This window comes from Bos indicus x Bos taurus, chromosome 23, assembly GCF_003369695.1.
Source record: "Bos indicus x Bos taurus breed Angus x Brahman F1 hybrid chromosome 23, Bos_hybrid_MaternalHap_v2.0, whole genome shotgun sequence".
Taxonomy (NCBI): Eukaryota; Metazoa; Chordata; class Mammalia; order Artiodactyla; family Bovidae; genus Bos; species Bos indicus x Bos taurus.
The window spans coordinates 18,917,615-18,933,756 of record NC_040098.1 but is presented as its reverse complement, the minus strand read 5'-3'; the positions used below and the strand labels follow the sequence as shown (position 1 = coordinate 18,933,756).

At 41.1% G+C, this 16,142-nt stretch overlaps 1 protein-coding gene across 1 annotated transcript in view; it reads right to left on the bottom strand.

Annotated features, from left to right (window-relative positions):
* Window positions 1–15,402, bottom strand: part of CDC5L (cell division cycle 5 like) — a 44,151-nt gene extending 28,749 nt beyond the window's left edge. The window contains exons 1-8 of the mRNA XM_027525383.1: window positions 15,224–15,402; window positions 12,839–12,942; window positions 11,270–11,431; window positions 10,558–10,685; window positions 9,084–9,183; window positions 4,655–4,873; window positions 3,114–3,258; window positions 1,855–2,043 (exon numbers count right to left, since the gene is read on the bottom strand). Of these exons, the coding sequence (XP_027381184.1) occupies window positions 1,855–2,043; window positions 3,114–3,258; window positions 4,655–4,873; window positions 9,084–9,183; window positions 10,558–10,685; window positions 11,270–11,431; window positions 12,839–12,942; window positions 15,224–15,268 (1,092 nt within the window). The 5' untranslated portion in view covers window positions 15,269–15,402. The remainder of the gene's footprint in view (window positions 1–1,854; window positions 2,044–3,113; window positions 3,259–4,654; window positions 4,874–9,083; window positions 9,184–10,557; window positions 10,686–11,269; window positions 11,432–12,838; window positions 12,943–15,223) is intronic.
* Window positions 15,403–16,142: the final 740 nt, after the last annotated feature.

Here is a 16,142-nt window from a genome sequence, read left to right as displayed (position 1 = left end):
GTCATATAAGCTTCCAAAGGAAAAAACCAGGTTTCCTATTAACCTTAAATGCACAAGTCAGAAGCCCCTGGAACACCGCCTTCAAAGCTATCAACAAAAACCCTTTCAATCTGGAATTCTATACCCAGTTGTACAAGCAAATTAAGAGAGTAAAACAGTAATTTACAGATATTCAAGACTTAAAAATTCCATCTCCCACGAAACCTTCCTCAGAAAGCTACCGACAGATATGCCTCACTTTAGGGAGCCAACCAAAAAAGCAAGAGACATGGGAGCCAGCAAAGAGGAGACCCAAGGGAAAACTTTCCAGGGTGACAGTGAAGGGAGAGCAAGAGAACAAGCCATAAACAAGATCTAAGGAGTAATCCACTCCAGACCAGAACATTCAGAAATTCTGGGAAAGACTTCAAGTGCTGAAAAAGATAAGAATACCTAAAATTTGACTAGATTACAGGAGACTGACAGTTTATAAAGTCCAGATCCAGAAATGAATTTGTGCCAAGTAATCAAAAATCTTAGCAACTAAGTAAGACAAGTATTAATCCAAAGAACAACAAAACACTGTGCAGTAGAATAATCATAAGGTACTTGTAGGTCAGCAGTGAACGCAGTTTGCATAGTCACAAGTGATTGTGACAGTTGCTCAGTCGTATCTGACTCTCTGCAACCCCATGGACTGTAGCCGGCCAGACTCCTCTGTCCATGGGATTCTCCAGGCAAGAATCCTGGAGTGAGTTGCTATGCCCTCCTCCAGGGGATCTTCCTGGCCCAGGGACAGAATCTGAGTCTCCTGCATTGCAGGCAGATTCTTTACCATATGAGCCACCAGGGAAGCCCCACAGAGTCATAAAGTAAACCATAAATATAGAGCTAACCAAAATTATGATTAACTACAGTGGAAGACGGGAAAATGAAAGAGTGTGGATGCACAGTAGAGGCAGAGGGCATGAGAGAGCCAAATGTTTAAATTCTAAGTGGAAAAAAAAATGCTTTAAACTGAAAATAAAACCATCATGAAACAAGTGCCTTAGCATTACAGTGGTGAAAACAAAGAGCTGTCACTCATAACTCTAGAAAGCAGACAGTGAGGGGCACTGTTTTCTTACAAAGCCTTATAGGACTGTTTGACTCCTGAATCAAGACCTTAAGATTATATTTGACTCTTAGAAAACTGAGATGTAAGGAGTGCTGAAAGACTCAATAGTATTCTGTGAGGTCTGTCTATTACCTAGCATGCTAACACCCTAGGAACACTCAGAGCTGTACACCTTATACGTTAAGGAGCGAGAAGGAAATAGTACTGAAGGCTGTCTATGCCATGCTAAGTATAGAATCACAAGGAAGTTTTAAAAATCACTGTAAAAAAAAAAAAAATTACTGACTACAGGGAACTCTCCTGGTGGCCCAGTGGTTAAGAATCCACCTTGCAATGCAGAGTACACAGGTTTAATCCCTGGTTGGGGGAACTAGGATCCCATGGGCCAGAGAGCAAGCAAGCCTGCTCACCCCAACTACGGAGCCCATGGACACAACTAGAGAATCAGTGTGCTGCAATGAAAGATCCTGTGTGCTGCAACCAGGACCCAAGCACAGCCAAATAAATACAATTACTAACTACACACGTATGATTTTTTTTTCCAGGACTGCTAGGCGATGTGTAATTTTTAAATGCTGTGCTTTACTGACAAGATTTAGCTTCCCTACCATGGAAATCTCTAGCAGCTATGCATTCAGGACTGTTTTAAACTGCTTATGCTAAGAGACACAAAACCAAACCATTTAGTCTTCTCCTTTATACCACTTTCAAGGACAGGAGGCAAAGTGAAAGGCTCATTCTGCCCCATGGCAGCCTACCTGCAGAATTCTGTCCTGGGAAGCTGGCGTCCGTGGTGTTCTCAGAGCAATGCTGTTGTTGGTGACATTGTACTCAGACAAGAGAGTACTGGAAGCAGAGTTTGTTATGCCAGATTCCTCAGCAGTCTGACGTGCAATTTCACTTGCTTGGCCTACTTTTACAACTTCTTGGAGTTCTGCATCTGAAATCTGAAGATAACAGTTATCATAGTAGCAATATTTAACCAGAGAATAACACAGCTTAAAACGTCCACATTCTAGAAAGATGAACTGCTTGGGTACACAGAGGTTCACTATACTACTCTTTATTTTGTGGGTTTGAAAATTTCCATAATATTAATAGTTTTTTAAAGTGTTCCCTATATAAAGTACGGGGGAAATTCCATACATGATACAGTATCAAACTGTATTCTTCTATTTCCATACTGAAATTGTCTCAAAACAATATATTAATAAATCAAGACTATAAATTAATAGTGTTTGTACAAAACCATTTATCAATTGGGGGGGCATACTAAAATAATTAAAATATCAGAGTCCACTGAGCCACAAAAATCCCTAAGAAAATCAAAAGGTGTTATTTTTGTAATTTTACCAAAATAAATATCCTAAGAACTATTAAAAAAAAAAAAAGTTACAGGCAAAATTCCAATTTAAGAAATATCACCAGTACAAATGATAGCATCTGACAAAACTATTTTATGTTTATACCCAAGAATTTTATATTAATGTAGCCAGGGCATTCATTTGGCTAAAGTTGTTCAAACCTCCTAAATCCAGTCCCTCTGCTCCATTAAACTGTCCAATTCTACAGAGCTGTACTCATCAAAATGCAAGAGAAGCTTATTCAAAATCCCCATGTTTCTGACCAACCACAATTCAGCCATAGGAACAGAGCCTACAATGAGCTGAATCAATTTTTTCTTCTCCACAACTCCCACATTGATTCTCACAGTTACTGTCTCAAAAATAGAAGAACGACACAACCAAACATTCCCTAAAAGACAGTCACCTGAAGTCCACAAGGCCAAATACCACCACTACCAGCTACAAAAAAAAGAGGCCTGGAGCCCCAGTCTACTGACAAATTGCTGCAATTAATTACTAAACCATCACATGAGAAGTTCAAGGCCTAATATTTCTTAGGAGTACCAAGCACCTAAAAGAAAGCCTGGCACATAGACCCGCAAACATTTGCTGAAAAAATGTACAAAAGCATGTGAGTTCACACAGTGAAAAACCTACTTTCATCAGATTACCTGAGGGGCAGGAAGTACTAGTTTGCTCCTCTTTTTAGTAAATTCAGAAACACCACTAGTTTGAAGAATAGCTGATGGTAAATCAGATTCTTTTTTCCTTTTCAAATGCTGCTTGTCTTTTTTCCTATCTCGTCCTTCTTTTTCACTGTCATGAATCAAGGTGGAGAACAAATTTTTCAAAGTTACTTATAGGCAATAACGTTAAAAGCCATATAAATAGTCATATACTCTGAACAAAATAATCCCTTCTTAAGAAAAGTACTAATAAAAAGACAAAACTATATACATTAAGCTGTTTCCTTTTCCTATACATTAACTACTATGTTCAAAAGGAATATAGAATAGCAATAGAATTATTAAGAAAATAAGATACACTAAGTAATTTAAGTACTAAGTATTAAAACTATGTAACTATAAAGACTACGATGAGAAGCAAAATGTTACATATAACATGAAAAGAAAACCATAAAACTACTCCTATATCATGACTACATTCATACAAAAATACGTGTCTGTACTAGGAAAATGATAAAGTATACAAAAAGGGAAACAAACGAAGGGAACAAAATTAAAACACTGGTTTTAAATTTTCCTTTAAAACTAATCTTCAATTGTTTGACATCATTTTTTTTTAAGGATAGTTAAGTTCTCATGAATGACATCCCAGAGTTGTTAGGCTCTAATGCCAGGCCCAAGGTCATTTTCTAAAGGACCAGGAATGCTTCCTTCCCCTCTGCATGTCACCCTTCTCCTCTACCTAGTGTACTCCATCCAAATGACTTTTTTTTTCTTCAATCTTTTTATCTGTAGAGGCTACCTAAAACAAGGTTCTAATCTGAAAAACAAATACAACGGAGTACATTCAAGAAAATGCTGATCCACACTGGCTGACATCTGTTGTTTATTAACAATTCATGTCAATAGAAATATAGAAGGCCACTGGGGGAGTGGAAAACTAAAAATCTTTGATAAGCATAAAAGGTTTTTTCCACAACATTCAGATATAAGATTTAAAGAAACTCTAAAAATCCCTATAAATAAGCAAAAGCCTTTGCATCCTAAGGCATCTGATAAAAATACACACTGATCCCCATTAGATGAAAAGATTTAAGAATGAACTGGTAATGGTCATTTCTTCCTTTTAATTTCATTTTAAGAAAAACAAGATAAAATTTTCACTAAGGAAAAAAAAAAGCAGACCAGATTTTTGACATAATCCTTCAGGCCATTAGTGAAATAACTAACCTGTTTCCAAATGTTAAGTCTGTGACTCAGTGAATAGACAGTTCACTAACAGCCAAATGCTGACATTTCAAGAAATGCAAACAGTATTCTGTGCTAAAAACATTACAGCGAGGGTCACTGGTTTTCTCAGAAAGGTGAATCCATTAAATAAGTAAAAGCATTATGTAAGCCACATTGTGCTGACTAAGAAAAATCTGGCTCTGACAAGGATAATATCTGGCCCTCCATAAAATTCCTACTATACTTTTCCATTTATAAAACCAGAAAGGAAAAAAAAAACCAGAAAGGCAACTTACGATCTCAGCTCCCCATCAAGATCCTGTTGTCTTAACTTTCTGAAATCAGCATCGAGAGTCTGGTAGTTTTCCTCAGAAGTATCATAGAAACCAAGAGCAGGCTTTTTTTCAAATGGAATTTCAGCATTATAATCAACTCCTCTTTTCTTTTTTCTTTTCTTCTGAATTTCTATGCCGGCTGCTCGAAGTTCTCTTCTCTTTTGGAGGGCAGCAAGACGCCTGAAGCACAAGAACAAAAGATCACCTTGAAAATCATACACCATGGGGAAGGGATGGCTCATCCAACAGAGCTAAGAAAGCTGTCCAGTCATTTGGGGAAGAAATATTTACTTAAATCCTCACCTCACACCATGCACCAAAATCAACTCCAGTTTTGATTTAAAGGTACATATATATACTAGAGCAAAGAGAAAAACCAGAAGGAACTATAAGTAAATATGTATCTAATCTCTGGATGGGAATATACTCACTTAATATCAATGAAATTATGGGCAAAGAAAAAAATCAACAGCTTTGAATTTTAAATTTTATATCTCTGTAGCACCATTTTTAAAATCATAAAACAGTATCAAAAGGTAAATAGTAGGAAAAAAATTTGCAATTAGTATTAGGAATGGTTAGATATAAAGAATCCAGGCAAGTTTTTTTAAAATGCATCTCAAGGGAATAAAGCAGAAGGAAAGACAGTTCACTAAGGAAAAAATGCAAACAGCTAAAATAACAAATGCTCAAACTACCGCACAACTTGCAGTCATCTCACACGCTAGTAAAGTAATGCTCAAAATTCTCCAAGCCAGGCTTCAGCAATACATGAACTGTGAACTTCCAGATGCTCAAGCTGGTTTTAGAAAAGGCAGAGGAACCAGAGATCAGATTGCCAACATCCGCTGGATCATCGAAAAAGCAGGAGTTTCAGAAAAACATCTATTTCTGCTTTATTGACTATGCCAAAGCCTCTGACTGTGTGGATCACAATAAACTGTGGAAAATTCTGAAAGAGATGGGAATACCAGACCACCTGACCTGCCTCCTTGAGAAACCTGTATGCAGGTCAGGAAGCAACAGTTAGAACTGGACATGGAACAATGGACTGGTTCCAAATAGGAAAAGGAGTACGTCAAGGCTGTATATTGTCACCCTGCTTATTTAACTTCTATGCAGAGTACATAATGAGAAACGCTGGGCTGGAGGAAGCACAAGCTGGAATCAAGATTGCGGGGAGAAATATTAATAACCTCAGATATGCAGATGATACCACTCTTATGGCAGAAAGTGAAGAAGAACTAAAGAGCCTCTTGATGAAAGTGAAAGAGGAGAATGAAAAAGTTGGCTTAAAGCTCAACATTCAGAAAACTAAGATCACGGCATCCAGTCCCATCATTTCATGGCAAATAGATGGGGAAACAGTGGCTGACTTTTTTTTTTCTGGGCTCCAAAATCGCTGCAGATGGTGATTGCACCCATGAAATTAAAAGACACTTACTCCTTGGAGGAAAGTTATGACCAACCTAGACAGCATATTAAAAAGCAGAGACATTACTTTGCTGACAAAGGTCCATCTAGTCAAGGCTATGGTTTTTCCAGTGGTCATGTATGGATGTGAGAGTTAAGACTATAAAGAAAGCTGAGCGCCAAAGAATTGGGGCTTTTGAACTGTGGTGTTGGAGAAGACTCTTGAGAGTCCCTTGGACTGCAAGGAGATCCAACCAGTCCATCCTAAAGGAGATCAGTCCTGGGTGTTCACTGGAAGGACTGATGTTGAAGCTGAAACTCCAATACTGTGGCCACCTGAGGCAAAGAGCTGACTTATTTGAAAAGACCCTGATGCTGGGAAAGATTGGGGGCAGGAGGAGAAGGGGACGACACAGGATGAGATGGTTGGATGGCATCACCAACTCAATGGACATGGGTTTAGGTGGATTCCCAGAGTTTGTGATGGACAGGGAGGCCTGCCATGCTGTGGTTCATGGGATCACAAAGAGTCAGGACACGACTGAGCGACTGGACTGAACTGAAAATGACAAAGTGTACTTTAAACATTAAAGAATCAAATTAAATCAAGTACCATTTCTGCATACCTAATAAATTGTTGTTATTCAGTCACTAAGTGTTCCCTGCCTCCAGGGAACCACTGTAGAGGCTAAGTCCAGACACAGTCACTGACAAGGAGAGGCTTCCTTCTGCCCACAGGCTCTACCTTGGGCCCAGCGTTGCTGAGAATACTGGCGCCACAAGAGTCCTTGCCTGGGCCTGTGGCATGAGGGTTCCACGACAGGGGAGGCAAGCCAAGGAGATCTGGGGCGGCTGCCCACCCCACCCCTGACACTGAGCACCCAGCTTCTAAAGTGGGCGTCATGCAGGAACAAGTACATCAGAGCCTATGGGACAGAATAGAGAATTCCAAGCTCTCCCCAAAGAAACTGCCTTTCATTTGCAACAGGAAATGGAGAGGCTCAGGCCTCAGGGCACTCTCAAAAACAGTACAAGTTGTGATGAAAAGGCAACTGATATCTGATAGATTCTTTGGAGATACAGCTGTACTGCAGGCCTACTATAGTCTGCCAGAATCAATCCCTTTTGAAAAGTGGGAGAAGCCTTCCTGGGATGAGAACAAATATCAAACACTGACCTCAGAAACCATCCCTTCAAAGGAGCCAAAGTTTACTTGGATCAGTTTGTGGAGCAATTTATGCCTCAAGACATTGCTGAAAACAATACAGCAATAAGCTGGCAGTCAGTACAGTCTAACAGCTGGGTGTACCCAGGGAAAACTGTCAAAGCAAGTCTGGTCAAAATCACCTCACCCCCAGGCGACTATGGCCACACCCAAGACTGCCCCCACAAAGACCACCATCAAAGGCTTCACATTTCTGGGGGAGGAAAGGGGAGAACAGACTTCCCTACAATACACCTGCCTGCTAGTCACTAATGAGTAAACAAGTAGTCACGAGAGTGGATGGGGTGGGGGGTGCCTTTTGCTGGTTGTCCAGTGGACAATTCACAAGGTGATCCAACTCACATGGTGGTCGAACTCACAAGGTTAAAAGGCTCAAAAAACTTAGTCCCCAGACCACCACGGACAAAAACAGAAAATTAATTTTTTGTAACCTCACTCACATTACTCATCCCTAAATGGTAAGCAAAATAGAAAGGTGACTGAGACTGGGCAGAAAACGTAGCACCTCCTCTTATTTTCCGTTTACTGTCCCAGGTCAATCATACTCCCATCACAAATCACTACTCTGGGCTAGTGCTTGGTCAGCTATGCCAAAAAGCATCCTCTGGCAGGAAAGAATCCTTCATCCCAGGACCTGATACTTCACGGTCATTGCTAAGGAAACCATCAGCACAATGCTAGTCATCAGGTCAGGAAGTAGTTCCCAGCTTAAGGACCAAAAAGGCAGTTATGGAGGCTGGGGAGGTTACTTCAATGCCTGAATTCCAAAATCTAATAAGCTTTCATAAAGTTCAGGTTTTTCCCTTTAACCACTTCATCTTGGCTTCTAGACCATTAGGAATGAAGTCAATAATGGATCTAACCAAAAAGAAGAGGAAAGTGGAGAAAACCTTTAGCAGAGGGCAGTATTTAATTTCACTCATTTTTTAAATAAAAATTCCTATGACAGCCTAAAACGTGGTTCAAGGCTCATTTACTCCCTCCATGTTCAGATGGGCTTCCTATTTCACAGCCGGTGCCTTCCCAACACTAATCAACGAGAGTAACTAACGGCAGTCATGCCAAAGTCACAGAGCACAGTGTGACCGCCAGTGATCTGACACCAAGATGGCTACAACAAATGAAGCTCTCTTATGCTAACAGAATACACCACCACAAGACATGTATGTATGTCTATACCTGGGCATTACTTCTGCCACATCTTATAAAATTTTTTTTAAACATGTATTTTGGGGCTTCCCTGGGGGCTCAGTAGTAAAGAATCTGCCTGCCAATGCAGGAGACACAGGTATGATCCCTGGTCCGGCAGGACTCCACATGCCACGGAGCAACTAAACCCATGTGCCACAAGTACTGAACCTGTGCTTTAGAGCCTGGGAGCCACAGCTCCTGAAGCCCACACGCCCTAGAGCCTGTGCTCCACAACAGAAGCCACTGCAATGAGAAGCCTGTGCGCGGCAACTAGAGTAGCCCCCGCTCACCACAACTAGAGAAAAGCCCTCACAGCAACGAAGACCCAGATCAGCCAAAATTAAAAATATCTGATTTTTTAAATGTATTTTTTCTATAACTACTCTCAAATGGTTAGAAAGATATAAAAGACTCTTCCAAAGTAATAAGGAAGTTAAGCACTATTACCAAAACTGGAATGAGACAACTCCAATTGCCATTCACCAAACAGGGCTGATGAAGTTTCACTGGACCTAAGGAGGCACAGACTGACTGGACAACTATGGATGGAAACAACCATACCTTGCTTCTTCCAGCTGTTTCTCTCTTGCTTTCCTCTTGGCTTTCTTTCCCTGAGTGTTAGCCAGGCGGGCTCTAGCTTCAGAAAGCATCTCCAATTCATCTGCAAAAATAAAGAGAAAATCAACTTCTTCTCCAACAGAAGCAAGGTGAGAGATGTAGCCTAGTGCTTAAGATGAGAAAACCCATCAATATAATCATTATATGGTGCAGCATAAAGGAAACAGCTTGGGTTTTGAAGTCAGAGGTATCTAAGTTAAAAATCATGCCCATGACTCACTGGTTATGTGACTCTGAGATAACAACATCTCACCATTTACAAAATGGGAATAACAATTCCTGCTTCACAGAGATGTTGAGAAGAACTAACCAAAATGAACTAGGTAAAGCATCCAGCAAATATTCATCGAATAATGGCTATAATTATCATGTCCTTCATTATCATCAACTATCTGGCACAGCACAAATCGTGAAATATTATAAGAGCTATTATTTAATTTCAAGGAGACTGATAATCTTCATTATCATTTTTCCTTGATTTTTCTCCCTCAGAACTATTTCTCTTCTCCAGTACATTTTCCATAGTTCCCCAGAGTAGAATAGAGTTCATTACTGATCCCTTGGAGCAATTCCTATACAAGGGTGTCCAATGAAATCACAAGGGAACTTTAAAAAAAAGAAAATCTCAGATTCCAGGATTACCCTACCCTCCATTCCCCTTCCCCAGTTTACTGAGTCAGATCTCCTGGGGAGGCCCTGGTACCTGCATTTTTTAATGTTCACCATCTGACAGTGATGCAGCCAGCCCAGCCCCAGTCTGCCTTTGGGAACCACCACCTTCAAGTTTTTAAATTAAAAACTCAACAAATATTCACTGAACGCTCACAACTACCCTGGGAAGTAAGATAGACACTATTACTCTACATCTGACAGGAAACAGAACCAAAGTTCAGAGAGATTATATGACTCACCCAAACAGCTTAATACTTGGCAAACATAGCACTAAGCTAAAGTCTAGTTTCTCTGATTCCTGATTCAATGTCTCAAAAAGTCATCTTAAGTCTCCCTCATGGCACTACAGTGCTGCCTTTTCACGAAACTCAAACTACTTGTCCAAAGTCAAAAAAGCAGTTAATAGGAGCACTGGATCCCCGAATCCAGACTTCTCATCCCTCAGAAAAGGAAAGACAACGCAGTCCTAAAGAGTTCACCTCTGGCCACCAGGAAATGTCCAGGAATACCACACTGCTTAACTAAGTGAACTGAAACATTAGAGATAAAGGGACAGCGTCCAAAAAAAGCAATTACCCTACAACAGAAGGCTGGACGCATTTGGAAGGAGACTGAGAGTAACAACTGCAGACAGAACCTCAGTTCTAAAAAGTCAGAGAAGTTTGGAAAAGAACTCAGAGGTAAAAGAAAGCCCGAGGAGTCTATAGTTACCAAAGAAATAAATTCCTCACAAAAGTACACTTGCCCTCATCCATGTCAATCGGATCAGGCCGTGCTGGCTTTGTTTCTGGATTTGGATCTATTTCTCCAGGCTTAAGCTTTCGTGGATCATCTGTTGTTTCCTCTTCATTGTCTCTCTGGGCAGCTTTATCCCTAGAAGTGAACCCAGAGTAATTAACCACACCACCACACCGTTCAGTCTTAGAAATACCAGGTTCCCTAGTGCTAGCACTCTTTCTTTCAAAAACCCAATGGATAGGCATAACAAAATAAAGCATTTCTTACTGTTGCTTCACCTAAAAGAGATGGTTTTAAATTTCTAATTTCAGTGGTTCCATTCACCATGAAATAGCTGTTTCAAAGAGGTTTCCTAAATCACAAATGCAGCAGAGCTACACAAAAAAGCTTTTAGTGGAACAACTCACATGTTCCAATGGTTAACTCTCAGCAGTGTAATTATGGGTGATTTTTATTTGCTTTTTTATTTTTTTCCCCTATTTTCTATGAACATGTATGATTTGTGTAATATGTTTAAATTATTCTTTTAAAAAGTATATAACTGGAGACATAATCTTGACCAACCACATGAGATCTGGAATATACTATCCAATAGCTTTAGCTCCTCTGGCTTTATTCAGATCTTCAGCTAATGTTTAAAGATAGAAAATGCTAAAAGTTTATTCAGCCTCATTCAGAAGATATACACATTTTAGTACCATTTTTGGAGGTTCACTTACAGAAGAAATTCATAGTGTTCCAAACACTGGGCGGCTGTTCTGCCAATGATTGGAGCGATGGTCCTCCACTGAGTCGGCATCAACTTGGCCAAGTGCAAGAGTTTTTCCTCTTCTTCTCTGGACCATTCTGTTTTCTTAATGCTTGGATCCAGCCACTCATACCTATTTAAAAAACATCACCTCATACCTTAATCAGTCACCCAGCATGAATATTTACATTTTAGGCATACTAACTTCTGGCATTCAAAAAATGCAAGCTAACGCTCATCGTTCAATCACAAAAGCTGTTCTTATTTACAACAGACTATTCCCTATTTGGTTAAACTTATTCCATTCCAAATACCCTATTTCACTAAATTCTACTATATTTTAACTATGCAAGGTCAGTAATGCTTTAAAAAGGTAACCTGACTGAAACATGATAATATGCCTTCCTTCTCAACTATCAACTGCTGTCATTCACCTTACACTTTATTAGAGGTATTGAAATTATTTGCAAATAAGATAAAATTACCTCATATTTTCATAGTACTTCCAGTGTTTATAGTACTTTCTCATGTTTTGATTTCTCACAACATCTTCGCTTATTTCTGAAGCATTTGACTTATACTCACTAAACACTTTTCAACACTGTATGTTTTTGTGTGGTGAGTTTAAGTAAAACCACTATTGTCATAGCTGTCTTTCCTAATGCCCCACCTTACCCAACATTTCCATCCAGTCTACTTAGCTGGAGAAGCCTGCAAACAATATATAAGCCTGCAAACAATATATATACCCACCAAACATGGGGGTAGGAGCTGGAGCTTAGCTCCACTTAAGAGAAGCAAAAATCAGAACCACTTACACAGGCTAAGGACCATCTTCCTCATTGTGGGCCAATCTCTATGTTCTGATCCTTTCCCCTACGCAGGTGCCCAGGAAATTAGGTCACTTTATACAATCCAAAATATGATCCTAGTACCACATGGGTCAGTGCTGAGGCCAGGTCACTCATGCCAAAAACACATGTAAAGAACATGTGTCCACTGCCCTTTAACCACAGATGTAATGTTGGGGTATATTATATTCTGGGGAACCAAATATGTAATGTTTCAACCATTAATGAGGAAACTCAACTACTGAAAGCTTGCCTAGAAAAATAACCAACATTTCTCATGTATTTCTTTGGGAAAGAAAGTTCTAAGACAATAAATTTACAAAGTTTTGGAATACAATCCTTTTATAAGCTGGGGTCCATCTGTACCCAAAATTAGTTTTATTTCATGCTTCACAAAGCATTCTCAAACAACACTAACTCATTTGAGCCTCACATCTCCATGAGTTAGGGCCAAGAGTCATACCACTGGAAGACAATAATGGCAGGAGAGAGGGGACAGAAAATGGCTTGCCTAAGACCACACAGGAAGCAAAAGACAGCTAATTCTTACACTGAAATTCCCAACTCCCGCTCCCTACTTTCTGTTACATCACAGTGCCTGCTTTCCTTTGGTAATGTTCAAAGAAATGACATTTTCCTCATCATAATGAAGGTCATTTTGTGTTTTCCACTCATTAGCTGATACATACCATCTGGCTTTGCACTGCTTTGCTGACTTTCTATGCAGCAGTGAGGCAATCCTAGACCACTGGTTTTTCCCATATTTCATCACCGCTGCTTTCAGAATTTCATCCTAAAATTTTTCAAAGAAAAACAATGTATTCATTCACAAAACTCCAAGTGAGAAAAGACAAGATTTAAATTAACTCTAACTGGGTTGTGCTAGGGAGAAAGAGATATAAACAGGCACATATATCCTAAATTTAAAACGAAAGTATAAAACTTCATTACAATAATAAAAATTAAAAAAAAAAAAAAAAAAAACCAGCAACCCAGAATCAACAAAATGAAAGAAATTAAGAACTCCCTTAGAAGGACATCCTACCCTCCCTTACACACAACCCCTCCACCAATCCCGTCCAAAAATTGGTACAGCCCAATGTGAGAAACCCTACTTGAAAGAGATTTTTAAAGGATTCTCCTCTGAGTGGATGTTAGTCTCTTAAAAAGATTATGGCTCATTCATTTACTGATTCACTCAAAAAATACTGCCCAAATACCAGCCTTGTATCAGGTCTTGTGTATCAATACTTGAGGAAACAAGATAAAACAGGACACATCCAGCCCTCAGAAAGTCAAGACTCAAGTGAATCCAATTTCTAATTCAGGCTTCCCAGTTTATGAACAGCATTTTCCAGTCCCACAGGCCCCACTCTGACCTAAGAATCCATATCTCAGGTCTAACCTAAGAATTAAGTATGTCTCCCCTAAGTCACCAATCAACTCTGCCTCTAGTTTCCCCCAGTCTCTAGATACTATTTCATATTTCATCAGGGCACCCATTCCAATAAGGAATTCGCCAATCTCAAGGGAGCCTGTCAGGCTAAACCAAAGACACCAGGGATATCAGAGCCATACACTCAGAGCATTTTACTTTTAGGCTTTTTTCCCCACAATGAACTTGAGCTATATGCCTCATATGTTAGCCACTCCCCGCCACTCCACACCCCTAACATCTGAGACTCAAGGACTGCAGGGCTTTGGCCACAGCATAAGAATCCTGCTGTTACTTGATTTGGTACATCTGTCTCTCCCTCAGAAGTCATCTCTTCTCCAACTGAAACATCCTGGTCCCCTCTATGCAAGCTGTGAGGCAAGGTTCTCACTCACTTAATTTGTAACTTTGTTGCAGTACTGCTATACTTAATCACATCTTCAACTAAGTATACACTACAGTTACCCAACCTGCTAGATCCATTCAGCGAAATTTCCCAAGCAAACTTTGGCACTGTCCGGGGTTCTAAAGATAGCAATATCTGATCCTGCCCACTTGCAGTGCTGTCTACTGGGGAAAAGAAACAACAGCTAGTACTTTCGGAAAGATTACTATGTGCCAGACTCTGTTCTAAATATTCCAAATGTAGTGACTCATTTAATTCCGAGAGATAAGTAGTATTATCATCCCCATTAGAAAACTGAGTCTCTGAGACGTTAACAATCCCAGCATCACACAGGATGTGATGCTTGCAAAAAAAAAGCAAACCATAACAAATGGATGAAAGAGGTGTCCAGGGACCACTGAGGGTGCAACTACTTTTTACCGGATGACCAGGCAAAAATTCCAGAAGTTTCTAAACTGTTTTTGAAGGAAGGTCAGAAAGATGCAAAGCAGGAGGAGGATATTCCAAGAAGGTGTAAGATGTAAAAAGACAGAGTGTGCTAGGGAAACTGACAAGTTCAGTGCACTATAAACAGAAACTGCACTAAAACCTTGTTTCTATTTCACTCCTCTACTGTTCTTTGGTTCGCCAAAGGCACGATCCACTACATTTCTGGAAGCAAAAGAGACTACGGTAGGCCTATCTGGCTTCTATCCAAGATGAAGCGGAAGAGACAGGCCTTGGGTGACGGGAGGGCGGACAAGTTTCGCCGTGGTAACAGATGACCGCGGGGACGCGGACACAACCTGGCACTCAAACTGCTTCCCCTCTGCAAGGAAGTCAAGGAAAGAACAAAGTTGTGGCCACAGCACCTCTTCATTTTTGAATAGCAGAGAGAGTCGCGGTGCCTGGGATGAGGAACGGGGGCGGGGGGCGGGTGGTTGAGAAGACCGACTATCGCGATTGTCCTGTGTCCCCCCTCCCACTGTGAGTTCCACCACGGCGGAGGACGCGTCAGTTCAACAAATGTTCACTGAGGGCCTAACGAGTGCCCAGCAGGTAATCAAGCGGTTAAATCACGGTCCCTGTCCTTGAGATGGTCAGATAACTGAGGACCAGGCACACGGTAAAGGCCCCGCACCAACCCCCACGCAAACCCCGAAGGCATCCTCTCCGCCTCCCGGACCTCTGCGCGCGTGCGCACCCGCAGCCGGAGGGGCGGAGGGCAGCGGACGGCGGGAAAAGGGGACTTACCTCGGTATTCCTCCACACGCCCCCCTTGATCATAATTCGAGGCATCTTGGCGGCGGGGTGTCTCGGCAAGCGGCCGAGCGGAGCTTCCGAGAAGTAGTAACGGCGCAGCGGCCACGGGACCCAAAGCCGCCACTTCCTCCAAGCGCGACCTTCTGCTTTGAAGATCTCTGCGCAAGCGCAGGGGCGGGGTGGGGAAAGAGCAGGAGTAGCAAGTCTCGCGAGAACTGGAGTGACTGGAAGGAAGTAAGTGCCTCGATGGTAAAGCTCTGCTCTAGGAAGACTGACGGAAAACCATCAAACCACTCTAGCCAAAGTACTCGAAGCCGCGCGCATGCCCAAAATAGGTTGGAAGAAGCCACGGCTTTCGCGAGATATCGGCGGAGGCTCTTGACTGGGAATGCAGTCCTGGGATTGGTCGTGACGTCACGTGTGGCAAAGAATGGGAACGTCTCGCCTGTGGGGTTTAAGCTCAGCTGGTCTAAAAATAGCGTTGATAATTTATTAATTTAGCACTTTATTAAGCATTTAACGAACAGGAATTTATTCAAAAATATTCAGGGAAAGGCAATAGCTTATTTAAGCCTAAATATCCTAACCTGCAAAATAGAGATAATAATAGTCCCAACTTCATAGAGTTGTCCTAAGGATTTAAATAGGGGTTTCCCTGCAGGCTCAGATGGTGAAAGAATCTGCCTGCAATGCGGGAGACCCGGGTTCGATCCCTGAAAGGAAAAGATCCTCTGGAGAAGGAAATGGCCACCCACTCCAGTATTCTTGGCTGGAGAATTCCGTAGACAGAGGAGCCTGGTGGGGTATAGTCCATGGGGTCTCAGAGTGGAACACGACTGAGCAACTACCAAAGATTAAAAGAGATAATAAATCCATCGTAGTATCTGATACAAAAGAAGTGCTCACAAAA